Here is a 19,700-nt window from a genome sequence, read left to right as displayed (position 1 = left end):
TACTCTCATGTGGCCCCCTTTCCTCTATATGTAAAAATTAAAACATTGAGCTTCAATTCATTTGATGATCAAATGAGCCATTAAACTCTGAAAAATTTCCCCTTAACATATCGTTCTTTTGAAAAGATTGACATTTAACTCGATGTTTACAAACAATGAAACATTCGCCAACTTGGCGACTCTTCCCCGGCGATCACTAGGAAAAGTTTGGACTCGTTCCAAATCAACTTTCACCATTTAAAATGTGCCTGCAATGTGGAGGAAGTAAACAAACGTGATTTTGCCGCGGAATCTGAAAGATGGAAAGTGATGCGAAAGATCTCCCCGCCTGCAAAAGGTTAGAAGAATTAAGGGATGGGGATTACGTAGTGACCCCTGGAGGGGACATATCCACTATGAAAAAGCCCGATTGGTACGATGCCAAAAAATTCAACAAGGCGAAAGAAGTTTATAGGGAATATTTTGCATGGTAAGTATCCGACTTGGAAACGCATTGAAAGAATTCTAAAATTGATTCATTATGTAATACAGTAATTAGATTTCTTTTTGTGTATGTGCGTGTGTGTGTACAAATTTCTTTCATTGAATTCTTCGTATGAACATTATTTTCTAACATGTACAAAATTTGACTTTTAAGACCAAAAAAAAAAAGAGTTTTGAAACTTTATTTAAATGTTTTAAATAAAAATAAAATATGATTGTGTAAATTACTTCCCACAAACGCAATACTCATTGTAGATAAAGTCATAAATTTTCTGAAATTCTCGCTGAATTTAACGACCTTTGGTTGTTCATCTCTCATATTATCACAGGAAAATAAGTTGTTTTTTTTCGCAACTCCAATAAACTATAGGGGTGGTGCAGCCACTGTGTAATGGCGGACGAAAAAGGTAAAACAAACACACACCGAAACTTATAACTTGTTTTGACGCTTAGTGAATGGCAGTAGTTTTTCATCATGTTTGTGGGAAGCTTTCTTTTCTATTCTTCTGAAATTACATTACACCACAAACTGTCTGAAGCCTGTAATTTACCCCAAAGAAAACACGTGGAATGCAATGTTTTACCTTTCTCTTTAGTATTATTAATCACCGCAAGGTAGCGTATTCGAGCTCTGGAGTAGCGATCAGATCTTTAACTTTCACTGAAATTTGAACTTTTTCATAAGAAGAACAGAAAAAAGAAAACGAAGAATGAAGTTCCTCCCCTCTAACCCACTCAAATGCTACTATGCCCCCCCCCCCTCCTGTGTGTAACTGCATATAGGATCCAACATCAATTCGTGAATGTTCCTATTTGCCCTCAAAATTTAACGAAATACCTTGGAAGAATTATTATTACTTTAGAGCAGTGGTTCTCAACTTTTTCACTATGGAGACCACTTAGTACCCTTCCGAATCGTAAGCAGCGGACCACATGCGATATAAATAATATTTTCACAACAATAATATTTGGTGAAATGAGATGAAGCCCAAAGTTTTCTTTAATACATTTAATGAGAACTATAAAAATGATGTAGATTAAGTTTCACTAGCTGTTCGTGAACCACATGCTGAGAATCACCGATTTAAAGAACAAAAACGAAAATATCCATATGTTTGGCTGATTGTAAAAGTGAATTATCCGCTAGTAAATTATTTTACTATGGATATTTATAAAAATCCCTTTGCAAATTTTTCCTTAAGAACAAAATTACAAGTGTTCAACAACTGTTTGTCGTTAGGTATTTATCTTTAGAACAGTGAACAGTTTTACACTAAAAGATAAATCTAAATATGATACCATTTAGCAAACAAATACGCATTTTAAAAGATATGTCGACACTTCACTTTTTTAATAAACGACACATATTCCGGTCCAATTATGAGTTAAATCCAGAACATAACGTCACAGTTTCATTTTCTCAAAACTCTAAAACACGTTTGCAATTTTCGCAGCAATTTGTGGTTACATATATTGTTCCCAGGTGCGCGCTCAATGCAAATTTTATCGGCAACAGTACAAATCACGCCCACTTACATATAAAAACATTAATTTTTCAGAATCAAGGAGGAGAGGAATTGTTTCCCTTTATGTTCTATTGCTATAATGCCTATTTTCGATAAACTACTAAATGAACGTATAACTGGAGATGAATGAATATTTGGAGTACCAAAATGAAAGGCTTATACACAACGAGTTGTAAAACAAAGAATGGGGTTGTTTCCAAAATTTTAAATGTATTTTTTTCTGAAAAGGTATGCTTAAAAATATAGGCTCTGACCATTTTTTAAATTATTTGTTCAAGTTTAATATCTTTAAAAAATTGGTGCGCTTTCATTGTTTACGTTTCTGTCGTGTGACATCACAAATGATGAAATGCCATTCAGTGTTGCCATTCACAGCTCAAAATATTTAATTCGCATATTTACTCACGTGTATTGGCATAACGATATGGTTGATAGCAAGTGTAGAGTGCAAATTTAATTCGCTTCTTGATTATCATAACGTGGAAACGCAGTGAAAAATGCGCCAAAGGACATCATTTGTGACGTCATAGAGACCACGCCTCATTTTCAAAATCGGACATTTAAAAAAATAATAAAAAAAAAAACTGTTGGGAAAATGAAAATATTTTCTGGGTCCATGTTATTTTTTTTTACTCATTCTATCAATTTCACTGACTAAAAGTAGTACTTTTGACTGAAGGAAACAACCCCATTGGAAGTAATTGTGAGATAAATTTTCCCCCTAGGTTCCTGTGTGTGCGTGTGTCCTGTGTAATGTATCTAGCCTTATCCGTATCCTACTGTTATTATGCATTATGACAAAAAAAAAAAAAAAATCTCAGTGTATGCTTAAGGTAAAAAGAGAAATACATTGAAATAAATCATTCGAGATGTATCCTTTTAATGAAAACTAAAATATTTTTCATTAGACGAAAGCGAATTTTCATCGGAGGAAAATGAAATTCTTTCGGGTGCTTTATTTTACCTTGGCACGGAATCAAAAGATCAAAATACTTGAACACATTCGACGTGACAAGACAAACAATAAAATATCTAATAATCTAGCACCCGCTCCATAATATTTAACAACCGCATTTTCTATGAAGATGGTGTAAAGGTTTACTAAAGTAGTGAAAAGTGGAGCAAAACTGCAACTTTAAGCTTTGAAGTGAAACTAAAAGACTTTTAGAGATATTTCTTGGATAAAAATTAGTCTGCGTACATTTCAGAGGCAAATTTATGAGTTTGTAAAAGTTAATGTACAGTAGTTAATGTTAAGTAGTAATTTTTACCCCCGACACACAAGGTAGGGGGTTATAAGTTTGACGTGTCTGTGTGTTTGTTTATCTGTCTGTGGCACTCTAGTGCCTCAACGGATGGAGCGATTTTGAAAAAAAAAATTTCAAAAGGAGAGTTGATCGAGAGTGTTTTTATCTAGGTTTCGTCTTCAGATGACATTAATTAACGTATATATTAATTAAAAAGCTCTAAAATGTTTTTCTCAATTTTTGCCAATGAAAACATATTTAAAAATTTAATACCAAAGTTAAGAGTAATTTTTTCTGCGTCTGTTAGAATGTGTTTAGAACTTCCACGTTATACAGAATTCAAATTATAGGGTCTGGTGGGGTAAAGTGGTCATAAAATCGTAGGTTTTCGGCTTAGGTGGATAATAAATACAACAAATTCTTTAAACACTTCAACTTTTTTTGTTGTTATTTTACATTGCATTATTAAAGAACACGGTACATTGAATTTTAGGATGAAAAATATTGATTTTAGTAGTTTTATAGCACTTTCTTTTCCCTATGTTTTTATGACCACTTTACCCCATGGGGTGGGGGAAAGTGGTCATAGCATGGGGTAAAGTGGTCATAGTTAAAAATAGATGCAAAACCATTATAAATAACCCTAATACTTGTATATTTCGGCTATTTTTATAGTTACAAGTATAGTCACGAGTACATGCGCGTATACATGAATATATACGTGTTGTGTGTTATACACGAGTAAACACTTTCATATATGAGTAGATACATGTATACATCAGATACATGCATACACGTGCCTACTTAAGTATATACGTGTATATACGAGTATATAAGAGTATATAAGCATAAATACTAGTATATAAGTGTGTATACATGATTAGCTACAGGAGTGTATACGTGTCTGCATGAGTACATACGTGTCACATGTCTATACACGTCACGTGTATATACGAGTATATAGGCGTGTAAACGAACATCATATGCGCGTATGCACTTGAATCTCGAGAAAATACGTGCATACTTGAGTATATATGTGTATAATAGACGTATACGCATATATAAGTGTACATACATACAAATATGGATATACACGAGTTAATTCGTGGATACATCCAGTGCGTCTTTGGGGGTACGTGTCTACTCATGTATATATAATGTGGAAGCACGAGTATATACGCATATATACGTGTATACTCCAGTACATGTATGCATACACGAGAATATACGCTTATATACATGTCGGCCTACAGAATGAATCCAAGCTCTTGGGCAAAAATCAAAGGGGTGTAAGACGGTAGGATAAAACACAATTACGATTACGATTACTGACGCGCTACATGCACACAAAGCCAGAAACTGATGGATACAAAGCAGGGCACAAATTTGTTGCACAAAGATGATTTTACCTAACATTTTAGTTTTTAAGAAATATTTAGAACAGTTGTTAGAAGTTACGGCCTGTAGTAGCTCTAATACACGCATCGCAACAAAGCCGCAGCGATTGCTGAAAGTTTTTCAAAAGTCTCGTTATTGCAACAGAGAGTGATCTGTGAATGCGACACATTTGTATTACAGCTGCAGGCCGCAAATTTCATCAACCGCATTAAAACTTTCTTAAGACCTAAAATGTTGTGTAAAATCGTCTTAGTGTAATAAATTTGTGACTTCTTTTTGCATCCATCAGTTTCTGGCCTTGCGTGTATGTAGCGCGTCAGCATTGTGTTTGTGACCATATGTTCCTTATGTGATTCTTCCTTCTTATCCTCACCTCTAACACCTTTTAATAATTTGCTCAAGAGTTTAAACTCGCCCTGTATACTTGTATTTCTTATGCTTGTATGTAAGTGTCTACTCGAGTACGTACGCGTATATACGTGTCTACCTGAGTATATAAGTGTTCTTATATGTACGAGTATATGCGAGCATATACGTGTATAGTAGAATTTATAGCTATATGTATAAAAAATACTTGCAGATACCCATATACGTATTTATTGGCGCATTTATGTGAACACGAGTATATATGCGTATATATACGCATATACAAGTATATTTAACCCCGTTTACTATAAAAACAATACATATGAAGTTAAATTAATATTTAATTTGTATCTGCCTTATACTTAAAGATTAAGTGACATTTGAAGAACAATATTCGTTAAGCCTAATATTATGACCACTCCACCCCATCTTACTTAAATTGTTCAAAAAAATTATTTAAAATAGATTCAGCTTACTGTTAATGAGTAAGAGTTCTTGATACATGTAAGGAAGCTTCCTGTGCAGTCAATCTGTTCCTAATTCTATTAAACAAAATTTCCCAAGGAAGTTAAAATAGGTGTTTAGATTTTAAAATTTTTCATATTCACGCAAAATATTTTTTGTTGCCAAATAAAATTTTGCCAGTTGTAAAATTTTGTATTCAAAATGTAGTTTCCAACTGCCCTATTCTAAAATAAAATTTTCACATTCATTCGAACATTTATTGCCAAGTTATAGCCATATATTTGACGTATGACCACTTTACCCCATTGACCACTTTACCCCACCAGACCCTAACGTTTTATGTAAAGCAGATTTTAAATACGGCTAAACCTTTATTCACACGATTGGTAACCGAATTCATTGTTGGCACTATTTTTATCTGTTGCCAGTTTCTATAAAACAAAACACTTGTAATTGATTTTAATAGCATAAAGCTTTTAAAAGGTTTTTAAATTTTCCCTCTTGATTTTGTGGCTCAGTCGGGATGTTTTTTAATTTTCAATTTTAGTTACTTGTATTACTGATTTTTTGACTTCCTTTTGCAAAATGATGGTTTTTCAAAACCGGACGATAAGTGGTGCAAAACTGGACACCATATAAATTCATTGAAAACCCAAGAGGTAATTCAAAAACCTTAATCAAAAATGGGGGGGGGGATGAGACGAACTACACCAGTGGATCCCAAAGTGGTCCACATGAACCCTCAGGAGTCCACGGATGTCTACAATGGATTCATATCACTGAAAGAAAAAATTTGGGGTACATGAAATGCAAGTACGGGTCCACGAGTCTGAATCCCATATTAGCAAGTTTTAAATTTTAGACCTTTATTAGTGCTGTAGAGCACCAAACATGATTTTTACTTAAGTACTTACATAATACTTATTTATATAATAAGAATATGCAAGCTTTTACATGACAGAAAAACGAAGTTCCCAAAAATATGTCTTAAGATTTTGTTTTAAACTTTGGAGAAATATAGTTTTCTCTCTCTATCTCTCTCTCTCTCTTTGCGGAAAAACCTTCTCTCTCTCTCTCTCACTGTGATAGTTTTTTTTTTCTGTATTCAATACATAGGGGAGACTGGGTATACTTGATCCCCACTTTAGTTTTCAATTTTTTTCTTTGCTGCAAATTATCAGTTTTTTTTTTTTTTTTTTTTTTTTTTTTTTTTTTTTTTTTTTTTTTTTTACTACGTGAACAAAGGTAATTTTTTCCTCTATCTGACAATATTTTTTTTAGTTGAAATGAAACAGATAGTTTTGGTAAAATATTTTTTTTCAAAAATTTCATAAAGGGATCATGTATCCCCATATCAAGGGATACACATGATCCTTCATGGGAGATACTTGATCCCACTGAGAAAATACATAGACTTTTCATTAGATCGGCAATTTATTTAGGGATTTTAGTTTTCTAAATAATGTTTCTAAAAAAATCACAGTTTCTAATTTTCTTTATTAGATTATAATAATGTGAACACAAAATAACATAGTTTCACTAGACATTTGTAAAAAAAAAATGTACACAACTTTCATGAACTTATGATGCTTTTGATTAGTTACTTATTATCCAATACAGTTGTGAACAAAAAAAAATACTATATTATAAATAAAGCTAATAATTTTTTTAAAGTAGCGTAATAAAGCTAAAATTACAACAAATAAAAAAAAATAGGATGACAAGCACGAAATCATCTTATTTGCTTCTTGTCTTGCAATAATAAAATGAATAGTTTCGTCATTTGAATTAATTTTTAAAAAGATGGAAGAAAAATTTACGTGTCAGTGTACTCATAAAAAAGAAAGCCTAGCTTATACGTTTTCAAAACCCGAAAAGTCAAATGCAAACAATTCGTTTGTTGTAATTCTTAAAGTTCCGCTCAACCCAACTGGATGTGTGCAGCTTAACACATTTTGTCAATTTTTCAGGAAAAATAGATTGATTAAACATATTACCTTTTCGCTTCATTTAACTTATTTCAAATTCTAGAAATCCAACTTAGCATTCTATCCGCTAAATGGTCAACATAATGAGCAACTTTTTTGTTTTAAATCCAACTATAGTAAAATCATTTATTTTTTCTTTCAAACAAAAATTTGACATCTATTTCAACTTGTTCAAACTCATTTGGCTGATCAGAACATAATTTATCAGTAGAGTTAGTTTGTATTTAGATGTTTGAGGTGTTATGTGGGTTACAAGTGCGAACTGATAGTTCAATTGTTTAGCATATTTACAGTAGTGCTTGTTTAAATCTATCACTCAAATTATGATAAATTTTATTATGGTAACATGGTTTTGAATGTTTAAAGTTAATGTCAACTAAGTAAACAACATTTATATTGTTTTCATCGTGTTTATATTGTCGTATGGATACTTGATCTCTGGGATCATGTATCCCTAAAAGCGAAGGTATAAATTACAGTGGCTCCCAAAAGTCTTCGTACACCTTCGACTTTCAAAGAAACAGGCCCCAATCCATTGGTTAGAAATAATATTTCTTAATAGGTATTTAATTATAAGATCTATGATCAATTTTTAACAAAACTCCATGAAAAGTTTTTAAAAAATATTAAAACTTAATTTTTTAAAAATCAAAAACCCAAAAGTGCCGGAAATTTTATCTCACAAAAGTCTTCGTATACTTTATAAAATGTATATATATTATTGAATAATCTAACTTTTGATTAAGTTAATTATTAGTAGAATATCATACAGTATTCATAACACCTTTTAAACGTCTGGGAATAGATTTCATTCTTTTTCTTTCTTTTTTTTTGCGTAATTTCAGAGTAAGTGTTCAACTACACTTCGAGTCTTACTGTTTCTAGCTCAATTTTCGTTTTAAAGCCCTATTTTCGTAATCTAGCCTCCAGATATCTCCAAATACGTTACATTAAGTTAAAATCTGAAGATTGAGGGGGTATTTTCTATACTTTAGGACAATTTTCGAGGCACTAGACGCAAATGTTGAAAACCGAGTGCTTCTTATCGTTATCTTGATAAAAAACAAAGTTGTTTCCAATAACCAAATCTTTGGCTAAGAGTTCAAAATTGGTTTTTAAAATATTTAAAGGAACAGCATGATTCATTATTTCATCAAAAAATTCAAAACTACCAAGTCCTGATGCTGATATGCACCCTCACACTAGAACACCTCCACCGTCCTGATTAACTGATTCAACTAAGTTCTAAAGATAAAGTTCCTAATTTTTTCTTCGACTTACAATTATACAACAATTTAACCAAAAATGTTGAATTAATTTTTATCTGTAAGTAAGACGTAATTCTAAAACGTTTTGAGCTTATATATCATTGATTTTGCGACAAAAAGCGCAAGTTTTCTGTTTTTCGCGCGACCGAGAAAATTTCTGCGGGAAGAGGACTTGACGAAAATTTTAGGTGAAAATTAAATGTAAAATGTTTCACTTAACTCTGCAGAAACTTTTACAGCACTTAAATGTGTATTTTTCATAAATTTTTCAACTTTAAATCTCCGATTACGTTTTGTCAACTTTGCCGGTTGACCTTTTCGTGCCTTGTTTTCGGTCCGATTTCTTTCTTTAAAGCATCTTATCAAGCACTTTACTATACAAGCAAATAAGTTAACTACATTAGAGACATTTCAAACCAATTTACCGCTACTGTGGGAAAAAAATTCAAATTTTAAATGGTATTAATTTGCTGTTTTTTACGAATACCAGCCATTTTATAGTAATAAGCACAATATTAAGGAATAAATAAACAAAAAAGTAAAGCCAAATAACTTATAAGGGTCAACACAATGCAAAAATATTAATAAAACGCCATATGATAAATTTAATCATGAATTTATTCGAAAATATTTGAGTGTACGATGACTTTTGTGGCGTGTTATTTCTCCGTCTCTTCGTTTTCTGGCCCATTTAAAAAGAAGATCCGTCAATATTTTGAAAAAAACCAATGGTTTGTATTTAGAATGACATAGGAAAGATGTGAAAAAATATTGGACTTCATATTCGAATTCAGTTTCGAGTTATTTTGGTTTTACTAAAAAATTTCAAAGTGTACGAACACTTTTGGGAGCCACTGTATCCCTAAAATGCGATTTTTACAAATATACTTGTTCTATTATTAACAATCAGTGGTAATTTACTAAAAATATGTCTCAATTATTAAAGACTGTCTATACTTTAGCATTACACTTCAGAATTTTTTTTAAGTGGTATTTAACGGATAATGTAAACTTCGGAATACTTTCATAAAAAAAAAATCCCTTGTCACATTCAGACGATCATTTCTTGAGTTAAAACAAAATGGCTGAAACAAAAAACAAAATGTTGCCACTTTTTATGTACAAGTATAATTTTAATATAATTGTCAGGTTTCAAATCTCTACTTAATAATTTTGGTACATTTTTGGCAATGGGATCATGTATCCCTTGGGATCAAGTATCCCAAGTCTCCCCTATCCATTGATGCTATTATATGTAATTTCGATTGTAACAGAATAGTTGAGAAGAGGAGGAGAATATTTAAGGTTACCTAAAAATGGACAAACTATGCTTATTTTAAAACTTCAAACTATTTAAAACATGTAAAATCAAATTTATTTATTTATAGTTTTTGATAAAAGTGAGCACTCTGTTATTAACCTTCGAAAAAAAAGTTTGCTTACTACGCCACTGGACAAACAATGCACAACAAAGGTTTCAAAAAATAATTGATTTTACTTAAGTTTTTTTTTAATGAAGTGAAGATAATGCAACCCCTTAAGTCTGATACATATGAAGTCAAACATTAAAACCATATTGTCAACGCACCAAATTTACCCTTTGCTATTGAAACATTCTTTTTATTTGTTTATTTTTTCAATAGTTATTTTGTGTAGTAATCTTAGCGAATATGATATGGTAGGATAATTGCGTTCAACGATTGGATTCAACTTTTATTGTAAATACTGCAAAAGTCACATATGAGACAGTGAGAAGCAAAGGGAAGAAAGTGGACATTTTCAAACTTTGAGTAAAACGCGTTTAGAGATAATGTCGTAAATAGGCTATCATTGAAAAGTTTTTCTAAATCATACTGTACACAGCACCTACCAGGGCAACTAGTACTATCTTTTTGCCCCAAGACAGAGGAGTAGTTCACCTACCATTTGTACTGGTTATCTCTAAATTTTTCAATTTTGCCATTTACATCCCTTTGTTTCTCACCGCCTTATGTGATTGTGTTTTCACGAGTGGGATTGTTCTTTCCCAAAAAGACGATCTGTTTAAATTGCTATTTTTAAAATGAAGTTTTACCTGTAGCGTGAATTTGTACATCAGTTTTAGATTTCTCAATGCTCGCAAAATATCCTCCAAATCTACTACTGCATATCTTTTAGGAAATACATTCTTTGCTTTCCTGTGAATTAATTTTTGTTTTTATTTTCAAAGAGAAACAAATAGTGGGTCCATTCCACAGGAAATCAGATATCCTGCATGTGCACAGGTCAATATTTTTGTTCAAAAACAATATTTAAAAAATGTAATAAATTAAATTTTTTGCCTTAGAAATATATGTGTAGTTTCTTAAGCAAAAAAAGAGTTGTTTAATACAAGTTTTGAATTGAAAATATGAAACTGCAAGGTGCAGGACAAAATGTCTGCTTTTTCGAGGAACTGCTCAGCATCAGACTCATTAATGAGGTTGAAATTGATCTATGTAATTCTGCATAAACTTTCAATGCTTATTCAAAACTTAAAAATTACTGACACAGTGTGAAGACTAAAAAGTGTGTCATACGTGCTGCAGGATGTGGAAAAGAAAATCTTAATATTATTTCTAGCTTCGTCACACACCTAATGGGGTGGTTTCCTTCAGTCAAAAGTACTACTTTTAGTCATTGAAATGGATAGAATGAGCAAAAAAAAAAAAAAAACATGGACCCAGAAAATACTTTCATTTTCCCAACAGTTTTTTTAATTATTTTTTTTAAATGTCCGATTTTTCAAGCAAGGCGTGGTCATTATGACGTCACAAATGATGCAATTTGGCGCATCTTTCTACTACGTTTCCACGTTATGATAATCAAGCATTGAATTAAAATTGCGCTCTACGCTTGCTATCAACCATATCGTTGCCAATACACGTGAGTGAAGATGCGAATTAAATATTTTGTTCTGTGAATGGCAACATTGAATGGCATTTCATCATTTGTGATGTCACACGACAAAAATGTAAACAATTGAAGCGCACCGCTTTAAGTAATTTTTTAAAAATATTAAACTTAAATAAATTATTTAAAAAAATGGTCAGATCCTATGTTTTTAAACATGCTCTTTCAGAAAAAAATACTTTTAAAATTTTGGAAACGACCCCATTCATGTTGCAATGAAATTTCCATAATGCTGTACTTGCAAAAATGGCAATAAACAATTTTTCAGTGTTGAATTTTTGCTTCTTGTTCTCCATAAGCAACAGCAGGAAATTTTTTGAATGATTTTTTTTCTTTTTTCTATATAGCCTACTTGTATCTTGACGCAAAAAATTTCGAAAACTAACAAAAGTTCCTCCCATTCTATGTTATTAATGGTATAGTGCAGTATTCCTCAACCTGGTTCTATGGAACCCTAGAGTTAACTGGACCTTTGACAGGAGTTCCTCCAGTATTCACTATTTTCTCAATCAAAAGGCCAAAATTTATTTATTTATTGCTTGTGAACTCATTCATCAGCATAATTAATAGTTTCGGGCAAACAAAAGTAAGATAAATAAATACCTTTATGCTGAACAGTAAAGTAAACATAAACAACGTCAAAAAAGCACAAATTTGCAGATTATTGCATACACGTGTTTCGGCGTTTAAGGAAACGCCTTTTTCAATGCAAAAAGTAAAGAGCTTATGGATGAATAGCCATCTTTTGTCGGATGTCTTTTCATCCATAAGCTCTGTTTTTTTTTTTTTTTTTTTTTTTTTTTTTTTTTTTTGCATTGAGAAAGGCGTTTCCTGAAACGCCGAAACACGTGTACGCAGTAATCTGCAAATTTGTGCTTTTTTGACGTTGTTTATGTTTACTAAACAAAAGTAATTTTAAGTTTTAAAAAAATCGCTCGATTAATCGGTGAAAATTGACAGATTAAAAAATAATCTGCAAACTGGCTAATTATTTCCGATTAACGATTATCGGCGTTTGATTGGTACACCCCTAGTGTAGAGGACGCATTCTGTGTTCGATTCTGGAGCAAGTTGATTGGAAGGTGAGGACCAAAGTTCTCGACATAGGAAGGAGTTGTTTACCGTTGAAATGTGCACCGCACCCTAAACACGAAACACATTGAAATGTATTAAGTATTAATAAATCAATTTTCATGCACGCGTATGTAACATTAACCTAATTGCATGATTGTATTTTAAAAATTTGCTTCAAAACCCCGGGGTTATTTTAATGTAATTCCTAAAACCAGAACAGAGAGTCGAATGTTACCCTATAGTCGTACTCAGGGATTGAATGAACCAAAATATAAAATGACAGACACCACAAAATTTCGACATGTTACCACACTGGAACTGTGATTAACCTTATACACCGAAGGACGTTAGGAAAAATGCTAAGGTCAGAAAACAGGTATTCTTTTCCTCGATGGTAGAGGTCATTAAACGCTGTTATTGAAGGCGAAAGGAAAGGTCAAGAGCAGGTATCCAATACACATTGATACAAGATGTCGACAGCACACGTTTAAGATGTTGCAATTAAAATGTGATGCTGCAATTTATAATCTTGTTCGGATCTTTATCGTACTAACTTCCTTGTGAATTACAATGTTGTTGTATTGATGTTAAACCATTGCCACAGTAAAAGACAGTCATTTTGATTGTAATCAACTCAAAACATTTGCTTAGAATATTTTAATTTTCTTGATTTTCGTGGAAAATTTTCCATTAAGGACTATTTTGTAGTATATATTAATCGAATCTTTTTTTTGGGGAGGGGGAGGCTCGATTATTTTTGTGAAAAATTGATTGAAATAAAAAGTCTAAATGAAGATTAAAGCGAAAAAATATTCAAATTAAAGTGAGTGGGATATAAAGAATTCACTGCATACTATGAATATTTCTAGACTAAGACACAAATAAATACTCTAAACCAGCTCCTAAATCCGTTGGAAGTTCACCTTTCTTATTTTTTAACTGAGTTAGAACTTAATTAAGTGTTGTACGATAAAATGTTGGCTAAAATCGAAATAACTGAATGGGGTCGTTTCGAAAATTTTAAAAGTATTTTTTTCTGAAAGAGCATGCTTAAAAACATAGAAACTGACTATTTTTTAAATAATTTATTTAAGTTTAATATTAAAAAAAAAAAATACTTAAATCGGTGCGCTTTCATTGTTTCCAGGATTTTGTTTTCCCAGGACAGCACAAAGACAACACAATAGATGATGGTGTCATCTATGGACAGATCGAGAGACAATTTAGAACCAGGCCAGGAGCCGAATAACTTCCTAGTCTGGCACCCCCAGAGGTATCGTTTCACTTGGAGGACATTGTGATCACGAGCATATTTAACGTCGCCCAGTCACCATTAATGACGACGGTGGGTCTTCGACCAGTGAGGATCGAACCCGAGACCCTCCGGTCCCGAGTCCAATGCCTTACCGATCAGGCTACCACGGCCACGCTTTCATTGTTTACACTTCTCTCGTGTGACATCACAAATGATGAAATGCCATTCAATGTTGCCATTCACAGAACAAAATATTTAATTCGCATCTTTGCTCACGTGTATTGGCAACGATATGGTTGATAGTAAGCGTAGAGCGCAATTTTAATTCGCTGCTTGGTTGTCATAACGTGGAAATGCGGTTGAAAGATGCGCCACAAATTGCATCATTTGTGTCGTCATAAAGACCACGCCTTGTTTAAAAAATCGAACATTTTAAAAAATTCATTTGAAAAAACTGTTGGGAAAATGAAAGTATTTTCTGGGTCCATGTATTTTTTTTTTGCTTATTCTATCCATTTCAATGACTAAAAGTACTTTTGACTGAAGGAAACCACCCCATTGAACTTGACTGTTTTCTTTCTTTTAAAGTTCGTTCGACCTTCGGTTTTAGGTTGTCAAAGTGTTTTCAGCAAAATTTTTGTTTTTTGTGTTCAAGAACCAAAACCTATTCTCAGAAAGCAGTTGCACTGTACAAAATTTTATTGTGATTCATTTCGTATTCTATAACAAAATAATACGGTTGAGTCTGCAAAATAATAAAAATTCTTGGGTAGTATGTATTATTTTTCTTTCTATAGATATGCTGTATTTTATTTCCAAATTACATTTCTCAGAATTATAACCATCTCGAAACTTATTTCTAAACGCTACGTTGTTGATCTAATTATTTAAATTAATTCCTATTTCATCCAACTAAAAATGATTTTGAAAGTTTACAATGCTCCAATACTTCAAACTGTAAAACTTAAGTATCTCTATTAGAAATATAAAATAGTGTAGTTTATGCATTAAGGATTGCTTTCGCACTATTTCTTTTTTTAAGGTGCTATTAAAGTAAAATTATATTAATGAATGCATATTGTAACAGTGAAAAGTTGTGTACAGTTGCTGTTTGGTTCTATTGGGTTTTTTGGCACAATAGCCTTAATAGAGGCAATAGGCAATGCTGCGCCATGTGTGCTGTTTACTTAATACTGATAGAAATTGCCAAAAATACCTTTTTGGTTTTAGATTTTACTATTTAAAATAGTTTTATTGATGATTTACAATCTGTTTACTTATAAATGCCCCCTTTTTTTACAGCGTGAATTTCAGTCATCTTTGCGGTCTATTGCTGTCCTTTTATTTTACGAAGAACATCAAGACTCTAAGGTCAACAGGTGAATCAGAAAGCAAAACATCCCTCTTCCACAGATATCTCCTCACCATCCGACATACCCAGAAATGGTACGAAGGTGATGTGTGGGACGTCAATGACCCCGCTCACAAATCTCTGGCTACTGTCCGTGCCATGCATGCCCGAGTCGCCAAAAGAATGGCTGAAAGGAATGATGGTGTTGTCTACGTTTCGCAGTGGGACATGGCTGTGACGCAGTGGGCTTTCGTGGGCCCCATGGTCATGTTCAGGTCGAAAGTTGGGCTCCATGGATGTACTGATGAAGAATATGATTCCCTTATCCACTTCTGGAGAGTCATCGGATACCTGTTGGGAATCGAAGACAGGTACAATCTGTGTGATGGTACTTATGATCAGGTGCTAACGGCTTGCAAAAGCTTACTGGAAAAGGAGTACAGATCACGAGTGAAGGTTGCTGATCCTTCCTCTGTAAGCATGGCCAAGAACGTAGTCACTGCGTTGAGCATGATTGATATTCTTCTTACTTGGGAATCTATGGCAATATTTATTCATGAGTTAGTGGATGTCCCTTGTCCTGTATCCATGAATTGGATTGACTGGGTGTGTAACTCTTTAATGCGATTCGTTTTTCTGTATGTGGTTCAATATGAAACACCACGATCTTTGTTTAATGACTTATTCCGATGGAGATTAGACATGGCAGACAAAAAAGATCTTCAGCTGACAAAAATTGCTAAAAAGTTCATTTCCACGAATCTTAAATCTGGTTGAATTCATCTTTTGAAAGAATGGCAAGCATGCAAAAAGTGAGTGATACCATACATTCGCCACAAATGCCAAAGAAATATGCTGCGCATTTCAGAATGACAATATAGTTTTTCATCAACTATTTATGTTTCAACTCATCTTCAATCCTAGTTCATACGAATAAATTTCCAGTTTTAAGTAACGTAAGATATTGTTATGTTCTAATACATAGCGAAGCAGTTATACAGTGCTTCTGAGTTAATTACATTATTTTGTTTTTAGTTGCCATCTTATGCTTTACAAGTGATTGCATATATTTTATTATTTAAATCTTTCTTCTTTCTTTTATTATTTAAATCGTTCTTGAAATTAGTGTAATTGTTTAGAAGTTGGATGTTTTAGGAATGCTTGCAGACAATGCTGTCAAAAAAGAGAAAATGTGCTGCTCTTTTATTCACAATGCCGTGATCTTATCCACATTAATCATGCGACTAATAAGATTATAATAACTTCAGCTCAGGGGAGCAGGAAGAGAGGACGACCGCTAGAACCTTTAGTTTTAACACATATTGCCGATCCTAATATCTGTAACTCAGAGCCAGACTGACGTAAGTCCGAAAATGGCGATTCTCTATTTATTAGTTCATTATTATGTAGAAGCTTATTCCGCATCGAGCCATGTGAACGCAATTCTTTTTAAAAAATCCTTTTCAATTTTTTGCGTGGATTAAAAGATGGTGCATCCTTTCCTTTGCATGTGCCAGAAAAAAAGTTTTTCTTCTCTCCTGTAAAATTACCATAGTGTGACTTATATCCTTCTAGCTCTGAGGTACAGATATATTATTTAATGTAAGTGAATTACTAATTTGTATGGTAAGAAAATTCTGGTTGTGCTAATACTTCTACTTATAGAGACTTGCGCGCAAATATATTTTAAAAGTCTCTACAAGCTATTTCACTCATTAAAAATCGAAAATACGGCTCAAAACTTGGGTCCATTGTGTTTTCAGGAATTGCATTTCAAATTAAAAAATTAAAATTGCAGAGAATGAAGAAATTGAAATTTTTAATTTATTGCATTTGATTATTTTTTTTTCAAATTCAGAGTATTAATCATTCAAAAACTCAAATAAAGAGAGAAAAAATCAAAATAGCGCACTTCTTTCCCTGCCATCTGCACTTCTACTTTAAGCAGGCAACCACACGAATAGTGTAATAAAAAAAATAGTTTAAATAGGTAGTTTGAATAGGCATCAATCAGAAACATATTGAAACATTTTTTATTTAAAAAAAAAAAAAACTGTTTTTGCCATCATACCCCTGTTATCGAGATATATGGTCTTAATATGTGCCGAAATTTTAAGAAAAGCTCCAAATTTTAAGACTTGGTCAGAAATTGAAGGTACCCGATTCCGCCGCCTGCATGTGGCATATCCATCTGCAAAGCATGTGAAAAATATCTTCCATTAATCACCGAAACTCGTAAATTTGGCGACGTTTTTTGAAATTTCAGCAGACTTTAAGACCTTATTTTGATAACGGGGATACGAGGGCAAAGAATTTACACGTCCAGGAACATGTTTTACTATGCTCTTTCAATTGCTATTTAGTTAATTTTTTTCATTATTACACTGTCGTATGGTTTCCTGGTTAGCAGTGATGTTCCCATAGGGTATACTTCATATACGCCGTATACTCTCAAACATTTTTTAGACACATAGCGTATACCCTCAAGCTTCAAAAATTTTCATTTAAAATCAAGTTTTATCATCGTATTTTTAAATTTTCCTAATGCAAAAAAATATATTTATGTTAATCACATTTTCCTACAAATAATTTTATTTCTTTGTATTTCTTAACAAATAATAAAGCAATTCCTTTTGAACGCCTTATAATCGTATACACATATTGTGCATAATGGATAACTGGGAGCATACCCACAGAAAAATTGATGAGAGCATCACTGCTGGTTAGAAGCCTAGTTTTTCATGACGTTGCTCACTGATATGATTTTGATTGTTTACGTATGTTTCGCTCCTCCAAATTAAGTTCACTCCTCTAAATGTGTCAAGAAGTATTTTTACACCTTCAAAAAGCCTAGTAGTATTAACTCTTTACGTAAGTGCTCCCACAAATATTTCTGCCTAACTAAAGCACTTCATCTGATCTATGTTTTAAACACAAAGCATGAAAAGTTACTGTTCTTTAAACAGAAGCTATACATTTATTTCACAGCGGGGATCGAACCCGAGGCCCTTCAATCACCTTGAGTAATTTCATGCAAAATTATTATTATTTTTTTTTTTTCAAATTCAGAACTGCTTTACTTAAAACAATCTTTCTAGATCCACTATTGTAACATTTTAGCTTTGCACGAGAAATCAATAATGTAAGTAAAGCTATATAGTGTGAAATTAAACCAATTAATGTTTTTAATTAGGGATTTTTGAGAAATAATTGAGCGACTTTTGTTTAATTTACGTAGCAGTAAAGGAAATAAGTTACTTATAAATTATTTCAATAATTTCATACCTAACTTATAAATTTTCTTGAAAATGACTACTAAATTAAAATTTATTATTAAAGTTGATTTTAGTAATTAGTTAGATTATTATTTTTTTTATAGATATTTTCTAACATTCTTCACTTTTATATTGCTCGTTGTTATTTGATTTTTTGAATGCATCTCTTTGAGATTTTTTGAAAACATCTATGCATATTGTAGATATAAACCACCGTATTTTTTTTGTGAGAATATTTTTGTATGATTTCATCTATTGTTCAAATGTGCCATCGAATAAGTGCTGTTTTCTGTTGTGAGACATGTTGTGTAATATTTTTATAATAAAATTTTTTTGTTTAATGCTTTGGTGTTGTATGTTCAAATTTAATAGGATAATTTTAATGTAGAACAAAAAAAAAAAGATTCTTTCAAAATTATGTTGACGAATTAAATTTATAAAGAACAAATTTAAATTAACTGGAAGATAAAGTCTGCAATTTAACGTTATTATTTTGTTTTTATTTTTCAAGAACAAAGGTACTTACTCAATTTTAGCAAGCTACGCACTTACAAAATGCGTTATTGATGCTGGTATATTAGGCAGTAACAAAAAAAAGTTATCCCTGAAAGTAAGTGATTGTGTTTTTCGAAATATAAGTCCCTAAGGCAGCTTAAGGCAGTAGTTGGTCACTTCTTAGACCGTTATTGAGAGAGACCAATGATCTAAGGGTAGCTTAAGAAGTGATTGTGTTTTTCGAAATATAAGGGGGGCATAACCCCTGTGACGCCACTCCCCCCCCCCTTCTGAATTAGCGTCTGCAAGAATATGGCTGTTTTATGAAAGCGTTTCTAGTAATTGAAGTTTCATGAATGAATATGAATGTATCTTTAGTCATTTAGCTAAAGAATTGAGCAAAAGGATATTGGTTATAAAAGATGACTGAATCATTTAATGAAAGCAATGGGGGAATCGGTTATCTATGACAGAGTTACCGTAAAACCATGCAACTTTAGATCAGTGTTGCAACTTTAGACCATTGAAGAAATCTGGTAGTGTGTGCCACGTAGTGGTCGTTGAAGCAAAGCTAAAGT

The 19,700-nt window shown here is 32.4% G+C and overlaps 1 protein-coding gene across 1 annotated transcript; it reads left to right on the top strand.

The window, feature by feature from the left end:
• Positions 1–275: 275 nt before the first annotated feature.
• On the top strand, positions 276–18,925 carry LOC129222067 (uncharacterized). Its single transcript, XM_054856493.1, has 2 exons — positions 276–469; positions 15,304–18,925. The coding sequence occupies exons 1-2, from the start codon at positions 300–302 to the stop codon at positions 16,127–16,129; spliced, it is 996 nt and encodes a 331-aa protein (XP_054712468.1). The 5' UTR covers positions 276–299; the 3' UTR covers positions 16,130–18,925.
• Positions 18,926–19,700: the final 775 nt, after the last annotated feature.

This window comes from Uloborus diversus, chromosome 5 (genome assembly GCF_026930045.1).
Source record: "Uloborus diversus isolate 005 chromosome 5, Udiv.v.3.1, whole genome shotgun sequence".
Lineage (NCBI taxonomy): Eukaryota > Metazoa > Arthropoda > Arachnida > Araneae > Uloboridae > Uloborus > Uloborus diversus.
The sequence above is the reverse complement of the archived record's forward strand: the minus strand, read 5'-3'. Positions and strand labels throughout refer to the sequence as shown.

What these genes read in the sequence shown, in the direction of transcription:
- LOC129222067 (XM_054856493.1), top strand. Translation starts at nt 300, where the DNA reads ATGGAAAGTGATGCGAAAGATCTCCCCGCCTGCAAAAGGTTAGAAGAA. An exon ending in TATAGGGAATATTTTGCATG is followed by an intron (nt 470 to 15,303) that starts GTAAGTATCCGA and finishes CTTTTTTTACAG; the next exon opens with CGTGAATTTCAGTCATCTTT.